This window comes from Oryctolagus cuniculus, chromosome 3 (genome assembly GCF_964237555.1).
Source record: "Oryctolagus cuniculus chromosome 3, mOryCun1.1, whole genome shotgun sequence".
Taxonomy (NCBI): Eukaryota; Metazoa; Chordata; class Mammalia; order Lagomorpha; family Leporidae; genus Oryctolagus; species Oryctolagus cuniculus.
In genome coordinates, this window is record NC_091434.1 from 34,171,820 (window position 1) to 34,189,859 (window position 18,040).

The 18,040-nt window shown below is 51.1% G+C and overlaps 1 protein-coding gene across 4 annotated transcripts in view; it reads right to left on the reverse strand.

Moving 5' to 3' along the window:
- The window catches only part of NRP2 (neuropilin 2), a 117,386-nt gene that overhangs the window by 45,386 nt on the left and 53,960 nt on the right, over positions 1-18,040 (reverse strand). For all 4 annotated transcript variants that reach the window (XM_008259015.4, XM_008259014.4, XM_008259017.4 and 1 more), the window contains exons 8-12: positions 14,207-14,351; positions 10,857-11,206; positions 8,955-9,099; positions 4,666-4,782; positions 1,687-1,827 (exon numbers count right to left, since the gene is read on the reverse strand). In XM_008259015.4, coding sequence (XP_008257237.1) covers positions 1,687-1,827; positions 4,666-4,782; positions 8,955-9,099; positions 10,857-11,206; positions 14,207-14,351 — 898 coding nt within the window. The remainder of the gene's footprint in view (positions 1-1,686; positions 1,828-4,665; positions 4,783-8,954; positions 9,100-10,856; positions 11,207-14,206; positions 14,352-18,040) is intronic.

The following is an 18,040-nucleotide window of genomic DNA, read 5'->3' on the forward strand; positions in this document are numbered from 1 at the left end:
CTTTACATTCAGATACAAGGTGGGGGTTGGGGACAACCACGAATTAATTGGACCCAGTCTCGAAGGACAGGAAATGAAATGAAAAATCCAGGCTGGGTTAGAAAAATAAGTATTTTTTCCAACGAGCGGGAGGCTTATTATATTAATTAAACATTATTGCGGGGAACGAGGCGGGGAGGGTGATGAAGGCTGGGACTGGGGTAAGTGTTCTCTCCTGTTGCCTGCGGCCGTGGTGATCTTCAGATATTAATCTCTCTGAGCACTCAAATGCTGAAGAGATAAACACTTGAAATATGAAAATGTTTTTCTTCAGAGCAGACGCTGTGACCCTCCGGGGAAGCAAGTGCAGGCTGTGTCAGGAGGTCAGCCCCGAGTGCTCTTCTAGCATCTGTCCTACCGCCAGCCCCTGGGCACAGGGGACCGGCCAGACCCTCCGGAGAGGGGGAGCCAGCAACTCTGTGGAACCTGCAGAGGAGGGCCCCTCCCCCACTTAGTTCCTAGCCTCTCCCCCTTATCCCCTGCAACTCGGATCCACCGAATTTCTAAAAGTAACCCCTTTCCTCTCAGATGCTTATAGGGGCCCAGGGTCCGGGCAGAGGGGCAGGAGAACTGAACGTTAAGGAGTTGCGTGCTGCAGCCTGCACGCAGTGGCTTGTGAGAGCCACTCAGCAGGATTTCTGGAGTTTTGCAAGCCAATTGTCAAATATTATCATTCTTAAAAATGAAATTATAGAAAGTTATACCTCAATAGATTATCTTTAAAAAAAAAAAAGAAAAAGATGGGCAAAACACAACACTTCCTCATTACTTTAGCACGTTTTACCAGAGTCTTTGCTTCTGAGATCATTTACATCTTCTCTATCTGTACAATGGACAAAATGATATCATGCCTTATTTCTGAACTCCTCGACTCCATCTCCAGTGAGGTGGGCTGACAGCTTAAATTGAACCTGGTAACAGTAGTTACACCACTGAAAGTGGTAAGCATCACAGAGCAGGGTTGTTTTTTTCTCCCCCCAATTCTTGGAAAGCCTGCTGCTAAACACTTAGCAGAACGCCGGGTTATCAAAGCGTGTGATGGCAGAGATTACGTTTAAGCCCTGCTTCTGCCCATTAGGCGGGCAGAAGGCACCACCTTGGAATCGACAGTGCCAGGGGAGGCTTCTGAAGGCTGGGTCTCTGAAACCTCTAGGCGTACTGTTTCCAGGGTCAGCAGCAATGCTCGGGCAGAGGCCAAGAGCCAGGCAGCCCCATCCCTCCTTCCCCGAGTTGGCTACAGGTGCACTGAAACCCTCAGACATAGCATCCGATCAAGTGCACTGGTTTCTCAAGAGTCTTCGGATGTCTGTCTGAGGACCAGCCCCAAGGGGACAAGAGGTGCTGAAGGCGGCAGCTTGATTGACTCAGCCCATCTCCCCACACCTCCCCCAACTGCTCCTTCTTGCCGTGGCCTCCTCTCTCCCTCCCAGTGGTCAGGCTGTGCTGTAATCACAAGAGAAGCTGGGAACCACCAACCCTCGGTTCTGTGAGATGACGTCTTGAGCAAAGACTGCGGTGGTTTGTGGGCAAAGAGCACAGGATTGCTCTGCGGTGAGAAGTTATGAAGCCTGCAAAGGAAGCTGGGACTGAAAAATGCACAGCAAGCAAGCCCGTAGCCTTTCCCCTCTGCGCTCGCGGCTGGCTTACCTGGAAATGTGCGGTCGTGTGGGCTGGAGCTGCTGGTCCAGGTGCTCCTGAGCCACTTGGCATGGTCGTACATCCAACCACAGGGCTCCTCCGGGAAATCAAAGTTGCAATTGAATCCCGAAGGGAGTTGCAAATCTTTGTCTAAAAGGGGGGAAAAATAACCCAAGGGAAAGCAAATGAAATGGGTTCAGAAAACAACCACAGTGGTGCTATTTCAATGGCTGGCAGGGCCCAAGTAGGGAGCAGAGAAAGAAGTGGCTCCCTTTGCTTATTCATTTAACTAGTCTTGGCGATTGCTAGCTTTCGGGTCAGCCTTTGGTCTCATCCTTCCCAGGCACGACAGCCAAGTCTGCCAGTGGTTTCCATAGTAAGCAGTTATAAATGAGGCCACCAAACGGATGGCTGCAGGCTCTAATCAGTCTCTTCTGTCTACCTCGGAGAGCAGACAAATGTGAAAATTGCTGTTCCCTAAATGCTGGAGAAGAATGTCTCCCCAGTGCCTCGGTGGAAGGCTGGCTCCCAAAAAAATAGTATTATCTCATCTCCTGCCAACCTGGCTGGCACAAGTGATGGGGCAGCCCATTAGCATCCAGACGGGCTGAGATGCCCGGTGGCTGTGGCTAGCGAAGAGAAAGTGACCCAAGAAACAAGGGAGGCTTGTTCTCCAACCTTCACCTCTTATTTCAGTGGCTGGGACAACTTGTCATCCCCATGAGGAGGCGACATCGGACGGGCCATTCGGCATGGTAGGGACAAAATGCAGGGGCCGGACCGGCCAGCCGCCACTTAGAGCTGAGCAGGCGGGAGGATAACATCCCATTGTGCTGATTCCCTGAGGCCAAAGAACCCAAGGGGAGGCAGAGAGAGCTCGAGTGACAACACCTTGGCTGGGCCTGCCTGCTTTGGGTGTTCACCTGAGGAAGACTGAATCAAGAGGGCTTCTTCTGAGGCTCCACCCAGCTCTAAAAATCCAGCCTGAGCCAGCACCACACATGCAACTCAACGACGGTGCTGTGCAGGTGGGGAAAGAGAGGAAGTGGAAGCCATGTTTGGACGCTCGCCAGCAGTGGCTACGGAGACAAGCGGAAATGCGCTGGCGCACGCCGGCAGCAGGAGGAAGTGGGGTCTCCGGCCTTCTCACTTCCCTTCCCAATGTTCCCAGAGAGGGATTTCCGAGGGGAAGGCTCCCAGTGCAGGTTAGGAAGTCGAAAGGCAACAGCAGACTGGAGAAACCTATTGCTCCCCGTGCGGGTGAGGAAGGCTCACCTCCAGAGGTCAGGGAGGCAGGAGGCAGCCGGCCAGGAGGCCCTGTTTCTGCCTCCCCTCCCAGAGCAAGGGCATTGAATGTTTGCCCACCCTTGGCCAAAGTCAGCTCGAGTGGAGAAGAAACACATGGAATCTATTACAGAAGCATCAACCTGTGGCTTGGAAAAGCCAGCTAGTCCTTTGCCCTCACCATCCCCGTCTCCCCACAATTTCTGAATTTCTATTTTTCCGTTCAAAAATACTGAGTAATTCAATACGCCATAATTCCTCTGTTAAGTTTGCATGCATTCCATATCTCAGGAACCAAATTCCACAAAACGATATTTTGCACACACACACATACATACAAAATAGAAGTGAGCAGCCATCAAAGAAACCTCAAATCAAACAAACCACTATACATGGGAAAATTATATTAAAAATCAACTTCTGAAATTTTGCAACAGAACCTTTTGCATTTTGCTTGTATTATCATTTAGATAGGACCCCCGCCCGTGTCCAAACTAACTCTGTGAATCCAATGCCACAGAGTTACTCCCTGTGCATCCCATTTTTGGCCCTCAAACTATCTTAAACATGTCTTGGAAGCTTCTCCAAGCCTCCTTCTTCTCTTTGGAAAACAAAAACAAGTTCATTAAAATGTCAGAATTCTGTATTCCACTAGCCCTGACCAACAGTGTCCCCACCCACACAATATACAAAAACACATTCCCCAAAGCATATGCATTAAATTATCATTTTTCAGTCGCACAACTTCAGCATTTCTTTTTGGCTTTCCTCCCATTCTTCTTAGTAGTCATGTCTTGGAGCCATCCGCTCCATCAGTGCAGTCCCTCATATTGTCGGACAGTTGTGCGCACAGGTCCCCGAGATTTGCCATCTTCCTACATCTTTGCATCTTCTCAGTCTCTTCACCAGTCTCCCCTCACTTTGTTTAATGAACATTTAACAATGGTCCGTAATTCACTATAAACCGAGGCTGCCGAACTTAAAATTCTAGCCCAAAATACCAGGCAAGCCCTCATCCTCGGTGACCTTAGCAATATGGTCTAAAATGTGCCTTACTTCTGAGCTCTGCCAATTATTGTTTTGATCTCTCTTGGATATGCTTCGAACAAAACAAAAGGAAGACGGACTTCCCATGGGAAGAGACAGATCCAAAAATGAGGAGCCCCTGAGTTTGGAAGGAGTGGTTGAAGATGCCTTTTCAGGCTTCTGCCTCTGTCTCTGCCCCACACTCAGTCCCGGGGGATGTGAGACGCTATCTTATAGAATCATCACTGTTAAACTTGCTCAGATCAGTGGCGGTGAAAGACACAGGGAAATACAATTAAGTCATGGTTAAATGCTGAATTAACCCCACTATCACGCTCCACGGACCAGATCCCCCAGATGACCGCCAGATCTTCACTTGACTGCGCCGTCGAAACACAGCCTAACAGGAAAGGCAGTCACGCTGTGAAGCCTAAGGATGAGGATGGCTTTGCTTTCCCAAGAGAAGCCAGGTGGAGAGGGCTTAACCGTGACATCTCGAATTCCCCTTTTGGTGACCAGTGGGTCCACACCCACAGGGCAGTCCTTGTTGTTACACTGTCTGAATGCTTCTAGATTGGTGTGAAGTAGCCACTGCCCCTGGCTGCTGAGAACACTCTGACCCCCCAGGCCCACACTCATGCCATACTAGATGTGGTCTGATGCCCACCCCATCCTTACCGTCCTCAAAGCTGCAGTTTTCCCCACACTCCGTGGCCTCCTCATCAATGGGATAAGGGGTGGTGGTCTCTTCACTCTTCACGGTGGGTCCCAGAGTCTCTGCTGTGGGGTTGGAGTCTGAATAAAAGCAAAGGAAGGGAAGAACATGCTGCAGCAGCTCACGCTGGAACCCAGCAGGGGGGAGATGTTCAAACCAAGTGCGGGCTTTCATAGGAGGACAGCCAAGATGCACACAGGTGCACAAGATGCCGAAGTCACCTGTGTGCTGCCTACGCAGACCAGGGGAGCACAGCCCGAGCTGATTGACAATGGCCCTGGCGTACAGGAACAGCCAGGACCAAGGCCTGAGCACAAATCTCAGCTCTTGAGTCTACAGAAGAGGCCCTGAGCCAGCACAAAAGGCCATGCAGGGCAATAATGGAGGAGTGTGGTGCTCACCCCAAGGCAGGGCTGGAACCACGCTCTGCATTCTGTTTAAGACACAATCATGGCTAACACTCACACAAAAGAATGACAGCCACCAAAAACGGTTTGGAGAAGTCTCAGTGTTTAACAAAGCGAGCTTCCACTATAAGGAAAATGGGTCTGTGCGCACTGCCCCTTGCACAGCTGCTGGCGGCCTTGCCTGTTCACACTCCTGCTTCACGGAGAACAGACCTTGTCTTTTCAGCCTTCTCTGAATCCAACACAACTTTCGCAAACCAAAGCTAACGCTTCAAAACGCCCTGAACAATGGGGCCCCACGGTAACATGCTGAAAACCATAAATACCGCCCACAGCTTGGGCAACCCGGCTCCAGACACGTTGTGCTCGTATATCTGCACCAAAACTGGATGGCTGGGGAATGTGGACTTAAAGGCCTCCAGACTCTGGTGGAATTAATTTGGGGCTGTGCCTTTAGGTCACAGTGTGGCCAATGCAAATGCTCCCTGGATCCAAGCGGTTACTATGGGTGAGGGAAGCAGACAGCACCTGGAGGCAGAGTAAGGTGTGTTAGGGCAACAGGGACATTGCATGCCTGGTTGAAAAGAGGCCTGGAAGCGAGGTGGCCCATTATGGTCAGGTCTCCTCCCCCAGACTTTCCCCCTACAAGAAGCCAAACCTTTCTATGTAAAATCTCTAGCTTCCTAAGTGTTGGCAACTTATTGAACACGTTATAATAAATAGCAGGCAATAAAACCTGACCCAGCCCAACCTGGCTGCTGGCATTCGGTTTTGACCTGGGCTCTAGGTGATTCATTCATCCATTCATTGGTCTGTTTGTTTGCTCACACCAGCCATTCATTCAGCAACCATTCATGGAATGAATGGCGCCATGAGTCAGGCCCTGGGTGGGGTGTAAAGGGTTCTGGAAACCGGGCGCGTAAGCCCACGTGTTGCGAGGTGGTGTCTTCATCCCAGAGCTACCTGCCAACAAGGAGCCCCAAAGAAATGGTGGATTGTTCTTCCCCTGTCTGTACATGCACCTTTGCACTATTGTATGTGATTAGGCACCTTTGTCAGGCACTCTTCAGGAGATCAGCTAATAAAGGCAGGAGCTGAAGGAAATTGCTAAATACACTGAATAGCTTTTTCACGGTCGACTTCCTGCCTTTCTGCTATTAAGTACCACGCACATAACCTTTCGTGCTTCCCTTAGTTGTGTCTGCCTCTTGCTCACCGTACATAGCAAATAGCCTCAGAGCGTCCTAATTTGTAAGTTCAGATTTGTCACCGTGTCACAGAATCTCAGGCTCCATTGTAAAACAACCTATGGGCAGCAAGGAAGAAGTAATCATTCGAAACACAAACAAACCTACCAACCAGGTGAAGCAGGCCTGTCAAATTACTTAGCTGTAGCAACCCAACCCAGCCCATTACATTTTCTGTGATCGTTTTGGGGGCAGGAATGAAGAAGTGAACCAAAGATGAGTTGCAGAAACGACTGGAAAGTTTGAGAAACCAAAAAAAAAAAAAAAGAAAAAAAAGCCGCATGACCTAAGGAGGACAGTTTCTGGAAATGTTAGGTAGCAAAGTGGGTCGTCGGCTGTGGGTGGGAATAATGTTAAATCCAGGGGGCTCAGAGCGCCAGCAAGGGCAGGGTGCTTGGATGAAAGCAAAGAAATGGTGGACAGCTCCGTGCCCACAGCGTTTGCACTGGGAGCTGGGAAGTAACTGCCCAAGGAGCAGCAACGCGCTCCCAAAATTGAAACCAGATGTCAGGACTTCAAAGGCAGGAGGCTGGGCGGAGGGTAACGTGGCTCAACGCCGATCTTCCAGGGACTGGCCAGGCAGGACTTGGAAATGGGAAACCTGCTGCTGACCATCACCGGTGTAACTGGGGGCAGGTTGGGAGAGAACCAAGATGAAGATGTCATTAGCAACTGGCCCAGCAGGCACAAAGCAGGGCCCGACTGGGAGTGTGGTAGGCACAGGAGCACAGAAGAGTGGGGTGGCCCCCAGAGAATTGGGTGACCTTGGGCAAGTGCCTTCCTCCCTTACGCTCAGTGTGGTCCTGAGTCTGTGAGATTTTTGTTTTTCAAACCATTCATCACACTCATCAGTGGGTTGTGGAATCAAATTAATGGGTCATGACTAGCATTAAATATACGAGCTACACGATTTCAGAGTGCACTCCCACAGTAAGGATGAGCACTGCTTTGGGAACCTTTGGCTTCAGTTCCATTTACTTATTATAACGGGCTACTGGGTGCCGGGCAGCAGCCTAAGTCCTTCATACCCATGGTGTCTTTAATATACATAGCAATCCTGGAGAGTATAGATTTATGCCATTCCCATTCTTCAGTTCAGGCAACGGAGGCACTGAGAAGGACACAGCTCATCTGAGGCAGGACAAGGACTGGGCAATCTGTCCCCAGAATCCCTGAACTTGAGGATACAGTATAGCATTGTGCCCACAGATGCGAGTGCTTGTGTGTGGGGGTGGGGAGTGGGGAGGTGTGCTTGTGAGTGAGGCGAGCTGTGATACAGATCATGGTCATGAACATTTGAAAGTCACCAGCCTGGAGGCTCCGGGATGCCTTAGGCGCTTACTCCCTGAGCCTAGCGCAGCCACAGATGAAGTCAGCCTGCACCGGACGTGAGTTCTCAGCACCTGCGAGAGCACACGTGCTGCACATTTGTCAGGCTGCAGGCAACCTTGGCCTCACCCCTACACGATGGGGAGTGAGTGTCTTCCTGCTAAAATGCGTTCACTGGGGCTGCCTTCCATTCAAAGGTGAGAGAGGCTAATTTGGGCCCAATTCCCTGTCTGTGCACCTCCACGGGGCTCCTCTGAGCCAATGCTAGAGCCAGGGCACAGGCAGTACTTTTCTCCCTGGGAGCCAAAAGTATTTCTCTGACATGCCCTTATTAATCCTTCTCCAGCTATCCTGCTGGGTGGCTGGTGACAGGTAGAGCGCAGACAGGAAGATGGGGACTCCTGGGGCACTGCTGGAGAGAGGGCAGGCCAGCTTAGCCTACCCATGGCTCCTGCTGGTGCCGGGTGCAGGCCCTGAGCTCCGGATGGGCCCTGCGAGCTCACCTTGGCTGCCAGAGAGTGAGATCTAGGGCCAGCCCTTCTGTGAAGGGAGGGCGGGTGCCTCGAGGAGAGGTGGGGCCGGACTCAGAAGGGTAAGGTCCTCCCTCAGAAACAGGGCCGTGTGGGCATGCTCCGGGGGCCTCACCCTCTTGGGGAGGTTTGGAGGCACCGCCCCGGGCCTGTGCCACCTGGCTGGGATAGTAGCGATCCAGAAGCCCCGCTGCCAACAGCTCTCCTGCAACAAGGCCCCTCCCAAGCAAATAAATGCCTTTTACAGATGTGGCTTCGAAATGAAAATGAAGTCTCTTAGCCAGTGACATCTGGAGGCCAGATTCAGACATAAACCGATTACTTTATTATCATGAGGGGTTTTTTTCCTTCCCTAAATCAACAGGCACAGCCCTCTGGCCTGAGAGTCAGGGTCTAATTGAATTGGGGTGGGTGGTGTGTGGTTATGATTTGCTTTTGAGAGACTCTGGTTGGAGAACTGAAGGGAGACTTAAAAAAATAAAAAAAGAAAGAGAAAGAAAGAAAAAAAGAAAGTGCACGTAGCTCGGGAAGCTGCGGTGAGTCCAGAGGCTGCAGTCCCTGTGGTCTGAGAACGTGGCAGAGGCAGGGTCTGCAGAGGCCAAAGGGCGCCCACCTGCAGGGGTGCCCACCTGATAGGGCTCCTCTGGGGCCTCTCTGCTCCCCCTGCCCCGAGAGTGTCCCTGAATGCCAAGTGCACGAGACCATGGGAGTGAGCCCCCCGCAGAGAGCAGAGCCTTACCTGTCCAGTCACAGCCCAGCACTTCCAGCCGCATCCCGATCCCCGCGGGCGACCACCGCTCCGGGTACACCCGCACATACTGTGCGGGAACAGGGTCGAACCTTCGGATGTCAGGGGTGTCGTAGTGCATGTTCCCTTCAAACAGCTGCAGAGAGACAGTGGCTCAGCCCTTCTGGTGTGGACTGCCTGCCCTCTCTTCCCTTTTTTCCTCCCCGCCTTTCACAGCCAACCAGGCAGGCAGCATCAAGGGCAGTGTCATCTTCAGACCAAGGTTTTATTCATTTGGAAGGTGGTTAGGAACCCAGAGAAGAGAGCAGAAGAAAGTCGCAGTTGTCCGCTTATGTCTTTTATCCTGGGACCAAAACCGAGGATGTGGGGGGGGGGGGGGAAGCAGGCTCCGAATGAATGCGCTTTAAGCTGACTTTAGCAAGAGAAGAGAAGGCAGTTCAGGCTGACTTGACTGTTCTGAAATCCTGTTTACTCACAAAGCGATGCTGCTTTTCCTAATGCCTGAAAGTCTGGATTTAGAGTCCCAGTGGACCTCCAGTTCCTGCTTCCCTGGGAGCCTCAAGGGAAAGTGACCACCCCACTCCTCCAGGCTAGTGACATGTCCTCGGGTCACACACTCATGGTGCAGAGAACATTTCCCAAATCTTTGTTTAATGAAAGCAGTTCTGTCCACGAAAACTCAGCTAGAGCCCTACTGCACAAAACCAGCTGCCCTGGTGGGAGCCAGTGAGAAACCCTACCCAAAGCACATCTGGCCACCCCTCCCTCACCTGTGCAGGTGCCAAGGGCTGTGGTCACTGAGCCGCGGGGGTGCTGCAGGGTGGCCCTGTTCTGCAGGACGCCCCAGGTCCACAATTCCAGAAGGGGAATGCTGTCTCAGGGAGAGCTGTCTCCAACCCCGGTCAAGGCCACTTCCATTTCCTCTCTGTGGGGAAGCTTGTGCCCCTCATTCTGCACCGTGCACTGAATGTGCTGTTACCACGCCCGCCTGCAACCTCTCCAGGCCTCTGCAGTCCAGAGCTGGAGGAAATCAGCATTGCAAAGCCTCCTGCCAGCCCTGGCCTCGGCATCCACAAGGGGAACTGGCTGGTGCAGGCGGCCCACCAGAGACTGCACTGCCCTCTTCCTTCAGGAGGAAACAAGGGGTAACCTAGAAACGAGGACCAGTGTAATGAACGTGGCCAGGGCTGGGGTTATGAGGTCTCCCTGTCCTGGGGCCACACATGTCGATCGGGGAGACGAACCTTCACCCTTGTCACCACAGGGTGCAGGCTGCACTGGCCTGAACTTGGGGCCTGCAGTAAGTTTTGCTCGCTTCTCCCCAGCCTCAGTATGAGAGGAGGGGAAGACCTAAGCAGACAAGACTAGAAAAACGCAAAGGAGTCCTGTGATAGTCAGAAACAGAGTTATTTTTGGAAGCAAACTCCTTGTTCCTATACTTTGGTCTCCAAAACCCACATCCCCCTTGGGATGTTTGACCAATTTCAAGGAAACTTTATCTGAAAGAGAGCTAAAGGGTGTTGAACTTTATAAAAAGGCAGCATGGAATGGTAGTTAGGCCTTTCGGCTTTGGGGCCAGACTTGGAGTTTCTGAATCCTGGCTCTACCACGGATAACTGTGTGACCCTGAGTGGGATGTCAGGCCTCAGTTTTATCATCTCTAAAATGGGAATTCCAAATGAATACCACCTTAGAGCTGGGAGGATTGTAAGAGCATCTAAGCATTTAGCACAGTGTCTGGAATAAAATAATCTCTGGCTGACACTTGTTGGATTGCCTTGCTGGGGTCTGATGATGGCTGTTGAGATGGGAAGTCAGCATCTCCAATTCTGTGCACCCCAGTTAGCCTCGCCGCTTGGGGTAAGGTTAGAGAGCCCTCTGGGAATGGCTTACCTTTGGCTGCTGCGTCCTGGGGTCCTGGATGTATTCCCAGTCCTTGCCGTTGAGGCTGTAGGAGACTTTGAACTTGCGCACGAATGCCCTGGCTTCCACGGCAGTGATGCTGTCTCCTCCGCGCGCTCCCTGGATGATGACGCCTTTCACTGTCTTGGGTGCTCCCAGGTCCACCTGAAGCCATTCCTCACCTGGCTGGGCCTGAGGGATCCGGGGGAACCAGCCTGAGCGGCTGCTGACCAAACGGGCAGCGCTGGGGCTCCACAGGTACTCGCGGGTAGAGGAGGCAGAGATCTGAGAGTCTGCGATGAGGCCAGACAGCATCCCCAGCATGTTGGAGCAGGGGGCATCTGCAGAGGGTAGGGAAAGATGCCAAAGGTCACGGCTCCCACCCCACAAACCAGGAACGATCGTCCACCCACCACTAGGGAGCTGCAAAAGACCCCAACTAGCACACATTTGGTCTGCTGAGATTCTTTGCATTCCAAGGTTGTATAACACTGAGGTTGAGAACGTGGACTTGCAGCCAACTTCGAGTTCATGTTCACTCTGCCTCTTACTAGCTGGATGACCATGGGCAGGTTATTTAATTACTCTATGCCTCAGTTTCCCCAGATCTCAAGGGGGGCTCATAACATTTCCTGCCTCTTGAGGGTTGTTGCGAGGGTTCTGTTAATTTTTCTATAGAAGCTCATAGGATAGTGCTTGGCACATCCACCAGCTGTTGGCTGTGGCTCTAACCAAGGACTCTCAGAAGGTGCACAGCACATTCTTGTCAATGTCCCCAGCCCCCACTGACCCTCTCTGGGATGGTGGGTGCAGGGGAGCTTGGCCGAGCAGTGGGTTATTTCCTGGGTGATCATTTGCCAACTAGTTCAAAACTGTTCTGGGGTTGGCCTCAGGTCTTCACTTCCACGTGGTTAGCACAGCTCTTCACCGCTGCGGATCCTTCCCGCGTGTTGCTCCCACCCTCCAAATGCTCTTCCCCTCAGTTGTCTCCAGACAAACCTCAGTCGCCCCCAAGCTTAAGGGTCACATCGGCAGAAAGGCTGTCCCCAAACTGTCAACCCACAGTCAACAGGTCCCCTCATTCATTTGCATAGCACCCTGTTTCTTCCCTTCACACACACACATACTCACACACATGTAGCTTGTAATTATCCAGTACCTGCTCTTGTTTATTGTCTATCCTGCCCCTTAGCCTGAAAGTCCCCTGATGTCAGAGACCCCACTTCTTTTGTTCACTTTTGATCTCCAGTTTCCAGTGTGGGACCCCATACACAGTATTTGTGGAGCAAATGAACAAGTGGGAAATGAATGAATAGCTGGTGCTGGGCAAGGCAGGCTCTAGAATGACTGTGCCTTAGATGCTTGCAAACTGACTTATAGATGAAAGAAAAAAGCCTCCAGGTTGTCCTTCAAATTCACTGCTTCTCCACTTTCAGTCTTCCAGAAAATGAGTCTTAACTAGTTCCTTGATGGCCAGCCTTTGCTGTCCTGAGACAGCAACATGGAAGGGACAGGAAACAGCCCTCTAGCAGGGATTAGGATGAGCCACATCCATAGGAGAGAAGCCAGGTGTTTGTGTAAAGGTGGTAGGAGCAGAGAGTTTGTACTGAGAAAATATGGGGTCAGTTCCTTCTTCACCTCCTAGTTGCGGCGCTATGGACAAGTTATTCAGCCTCTGGGTCTTGTTTTCCTCATCAGTCCCTGCCCACTCACCTAACAGCATTGTTGGAAAGTGGACAAGAAATGGATATGAAAGATGTAGTGGGAGGGCGGGTATGATGGGAAGAATCACTATATTCCTAAAGTTGTACTTAGGAAATTTGTACCCATTAAATAAGTGGTTTCTTTGGGGGGAAAAAAAACATTAGTAACACACACACACACACATACACACACACACACAGATAAAAGAAAGATGTAGAGACGGCATGAATGCACGGTGTTTAAAGCAGAAGCTTCAAACAGGGTCAGCCTGGAGCCTGGAGGGAGCCCTGTCCGAGCTGGAAAGAAGAGAGGGCAGATATGTGGATGGGTGTGTCCTACAGGCTCTCAGACTCTTCGAGGTCAAATGCCACTTGCTTGACCGAGGCCACGCCCACAAGATGAAGGGGACTGGACTGTCCATCAATGGCCAGGGCTGGTCCAACCACCAGCTATCACCTACACCACCACACCAGCCACCTCAAAGCATTCACGTTCCTGCTGGGATTCCCCCTAATCCATACCCCTTTGGTTGCCACCCAACCCTGCTCACTTTCTCTTTTGGTCCCTCTTGCCACAGTGCCTTTGGGCAAGCCGTGACCCCTGCTGGGTGCACTTTCCCTCCTCTCTTCACCAGGTAAGCCTATTTGTCCTCTAACCTTACTTAGCCCAGTTATCACCTCTACAAGGAAATCCTTCTCCTGGACTGGGTCAAGTCTCCTCCAAGGCACCTCCACTGGCCATGAGCCAATGTTTCCATACATGTATCTCGATTTGGATTTTACACTTATGTCTGGGTTGTTTTTTTTTTTTTTCCATTAACATGTCTTGTCCACAGCCCCCACAGAGCTGGGTCTGGTGTGCTCTCCGTGGTTTCCACAGTGTCATGTACAGCTCCTGCCCCAGTTGAGGCAACACAAAGTGTCGGAGGAGAGCAAAGACTTTGCATTCAAACTGCCTGACTCGTCCTCTTCCTGCTGTGTGAACTAGCTCTTTAAGCACTGGCTTCCTCATCTATAAAGTGACACGGATGATAACACCTACCACGTAGAGTCCTCGTGAGGATCATAAAAGATAACACAACTTAGGTGAGAATGGAACTTGATACTGTGCTAGCATTCAATAAAAGTTAGCTAGAATGGGGCCACCAGTGGCACAGCAGGTTAACGTGCTGCTCACAGTACCAGCATCCCATATTACAGCGAGTTGATGTCCTAGCTACTCTGTTTCTGATCCAGCTTCCTGCTAATGTGCCTTGGAAGAAAGCAGATGCTGGCCCAAGTACTTGGGTTCCTGCCACCCATCTGAGAGACCAGAATGGAGTTCCTGGCTTTGGCCTGGTCCAGAACTGGTTGTTGCGGCCATTTAGGGAGTGAACCAGAGGATGGAAAATCTGTGTGTCATTGTGCCTTCCCAAAGAATAAATATATACATTTTTTAAAAAATACATAAACATTAGCTGGTAAAAATAATATATGCTTAATAAAGCTGCACTGAATGAAGGAAAACACGAACTCTAGTAGGACTTGAGTCCTTGAGCCCGTCCTGGCAAGGTCACATGGTGCATTCGTGTTGCTTGCAGAGCACTAAACGGGGAAGTAGAGGCGACCAGCTCCCCAACCTCTTCGGAGACCCCTCACCTGTGACCCGGCAGCCGAAGAGCTCCAGCCGGAGGGCGATGCCCGAGTGCCAGGTCTGAGGGCGGATCCTGATGAACCTGGTCAGCAGCGGGGTGTGGAGCTTGTTCAGAACCACCTCGGTGGCATCGCTGTTGGCCTGAAATAACTATAACACAAGGCACAAGAGCACGTTATCAAACCCTGTTTGCAGTGTTCTATTCCGCTTTAGCACCCCCTCGAGTTTAAAACTAATCAGTGACTGGGGCCGGCGCTGTGGTGTAGCTGGTAAATCCGCTGCCTATAGTGCCGGCATCCCATATGGGCGCCGGTTCGAGTCCCAGCTGCTCCACTGCTGATCCAGCTCTCTGCTATGGCCTGGGAAAAGCAGTAGAAGATGGCCTGAGTCCTAAGGCCCCTGCACCTGCATGGGAGACCTGGAAGAAGCTCCTGGCTTCAGATCAGCACCAGGTCTGGCTGGGGAGTGAACCAGGGGATGGAAGACCTCTCTCTCTCTCTCTCTTTCTCTGCCTCTCCTCTCTCTGTGTAACTCTGACTTTCAAATAAATAAATAAATCTTTTAAAAATAACTAACTAAATAAATAAAACTAATCATGGGGCTTGTTTTGGGCTCACATTGCTCCAACTTGAAAATAAGAAATGGTGTTTGCGAAAACTTTTGGCGGGAAGAAAAATTTTGCCTCCGGGTAGAGAGTGAGCAGAGGACAGGGCATTGAAAATGACAGCACTTCAAAAGCTGAGAGAGAGACAGAGAGAATGAATAAGAATATCTGTTAAAAGTGAAGTAGAAGTGCCCTCTTTTAGGGCTGGCAGACCTCACACACTGGGTTGAACTTGACACTCCCTTATGTTGCAGGCTATAGGAATTTTTGCAAGGCATTGCAATCGTCTTTGTTAGTTACTTAAACGCCTTCCCACCCAGGAGCGGGTAAGAGGGTGAGGGGCACTGGCTACCCCAGTGCCCCTGTGTCAATCAGCACTGGCCAGGTTCTCTCTGGTCTTTGTTGCGGGGCCCAGGTTGCAGGCAGTTCCCTCTGAGTCCTGCTCCGGCTTCCTCTCACTGTGGTCCCCGCCCTGTAATGAAATCCATCCCTGTCCCCATCTGACCAGCACAGCTCTTATGGGAGGAAAGGCTTTTCCGAATGTGTCTGATCCACCGTGGAGGGAGCCAGGCCTGGCTGCCCAGATGGCCTGCGTCAATAACCACCATATGGACCTGATGCTTTCTGGGCTCTCCATTAAGGGAAGGAAAAAAAAAAAAAAAAAAAAAAAAAAAAAAAAAAAAAAACAGAAAAAAGAAAGAAACTGCAGCAAGGATATGTGATTTTCTCTTGGTTTCCTTGGATAAGGTTGGAGGGAAGAACCAACAAACCATGTCTCACAGCCATAACCACCAAGAGACTATCCTTCCCGCCCCAGCCAGGTCGGCCACCATCAGGGATTTCCCCTGCACAGGGGAACTGGATGCTTTGGCTCAGTATACCCAGGACCTGCCAAGTATTGGGAGCACTGGCAGGGTGGGGGCAAAGGGAATGGGGAAATGGGTTTATCTAAATACTTCTGAGTGTGACACTGTGTAAACACAATTATGCCTACCACACCACAGCAAGTAAAGATTATAGCTCTACTTTATGAATGAGAAAACTGAGGCTCAGAGATGCCTTGTGGATCCAAAGCCTTTGCCAAGTTTTTATGCTTCAAGCTTGTGCTTTCCTGCTTGAAGGTCTCTAATTGTGTGTGTGCCCAGTGATACGACCCCAGCGTGAGTGCATACTCCCACCTGAGAATGGCTTTGGACGGTAGCACAGGAATCCAGAGCCAATGGACACAACTTAACCCTTTCTTCCCCGTGAACTGTCAAACTCTACCATTTGGCAGCCATGAGCCTTCCATATTTCCCACTTGCTAAGGTCAAAGGTTCTGGTGCATCATTTAATGACACAACCATGATGGTGAGCTAAAGGGTAGGAGGCATCAGAGGATGATGAGATGAGGTGATGGTAGGAGGTATCAAACCTTTTGCAACCAAGTGAAGGAAACAGGTTCTCATCAGTCTGCCTCACTCAGGTAAAACCGTTGTTCCCTGGTATTAAGCCCACCAAACCTGGGGGCTCCTATCCAGTCTGTCTAGCTTGCTGCTCTCTCTCCTCCCACAGGGAGCCCACCTACCCTGGGTCTTCAGGTTGCCAGATGCCAAGTCTGCTGCTTTGCTGACAGCAGGGAGCACAGAGAGACAACTGATTGGCCACTCCTCTCCTGCAGGTGCGATTTTGTCACTTCCTGTCCAGTGAGTGAAGATGAGGATGAGCAAGAAGTAAAAGGGTGCCCAAGGGAGGAAGAAGGGCAAAGATAGAGGAGAAAAGAGAGTAAGAGCTGGACACCTGGCAGAAGACCTGTGGGAGTGGTGCCTGGCCCCTTGAGACAGGGATGGCTGATAGAAAAGAGCAGACAGGGGTTTGGGAAAGCCCCTGGCTTCCTGGGGGCTGAAAAAGGGCTTCACAGCTCTGGGGAAAGGGATGGAGGCACCGAGTCCAAGGAAAAGAGATGAATCAGGTCTCAGAACTCAGCACAGGCACGGGCTTTGTTTGTGCTTTGTTTTGGCAAGGAGCAAGCGAATGCAGCACTTTGCTGATCTGGGCCGGGTGCTGTGAGCAGCAGGGGCCACCTCTGGACGGCTCCCCGAGGACGGTGATGGTGACTGTGTGTGTGGCCCCCATCAGGGGATGCTACAGAGTTCAGATGGGAGAAAAGAGCTTTCTTTGCCATGTGAATCCATAATTGGAGAGCTGAGTGCATGTGAACTCCAGCACCGCTGCTAATCCCCAGCACACACACACCACGCTGCTGCTGTTTAGGAGCACAGCACGTCTTCTGTGTTTTTAATGTCCAATTTTCTCTTATTTGACCCCTCCATTTCTCAGCTTGGCAGACAACACTGAGAAGCTTCTTCTTCTTCCCTTCCTCAGAAAGAAGGCAACTGTGTATTTGGACTGTCTGGGAAGGTGGCGGGGTGTGTGTGTCTGGCTGTTTGTGCGTGTGCAGTGCACTTGCTCAAGCGCACATGCCCAGGGAGGTCTGCCCAGAGATGCAAGTGGCCACAGGCTTTGGGTGGAGCCCCTAAACCCTGGCCACAGCGACAGCAGTCAGCAAGGGAGGCAAGTGCACCGTTTAGTTACCCTAAACCCTCTATCTGACTGCTCAAATTGAACTTCACCTGCCCTTCCACATGGTACACTCCTTCCTGCCCTGGGATCATATGAAGGCTCTTTCCTAACTTGGCTTTGAGCTGTCCTTTATGTTTCCAGACTAGTTCCTCCATGGTTCCTCACTGGCTGTTGACCTTGTGTTTGTATCTGCCCCCTGTTCTCTGGACCCTTCGCTGGAGGAACACCGTCTTACTCCATGCAACTGGACATGCTTCTCTCACTCTGAGTCAGGCAAAGTTGAAAAAACAAAAACACAAAAAATCACCACTGAATCAGGAGCCAGGAGCTGGGCTCTGCTACTAATTAGCTCATAAGAGTGGGCAAATATCTCTACCTCCCTCAGGCCCTGGTTTCCCTCTCTGTTAAATGAGGGGATTGTACGGCTTGATTTCTACAGTCCTCTCTGGCCTCCAGACACTAAGCCTTTCTCAAATTGCTCCAAGTGTGTCCATTCTGTAGCAGGGCATTTTTGTAGCCTACTGTCTCTTGGAGGCTAAGTGCTTCTGTGGACATATCAGCTAGTGCCCAGAACATGTGGCGAGTGCCCCATTCACTGGAAGAATGTACCTTGTTGATGTGTTGGTTCCATATCAGCCCAAATTATTAATAACCAAGAGTAATGAATAACAAC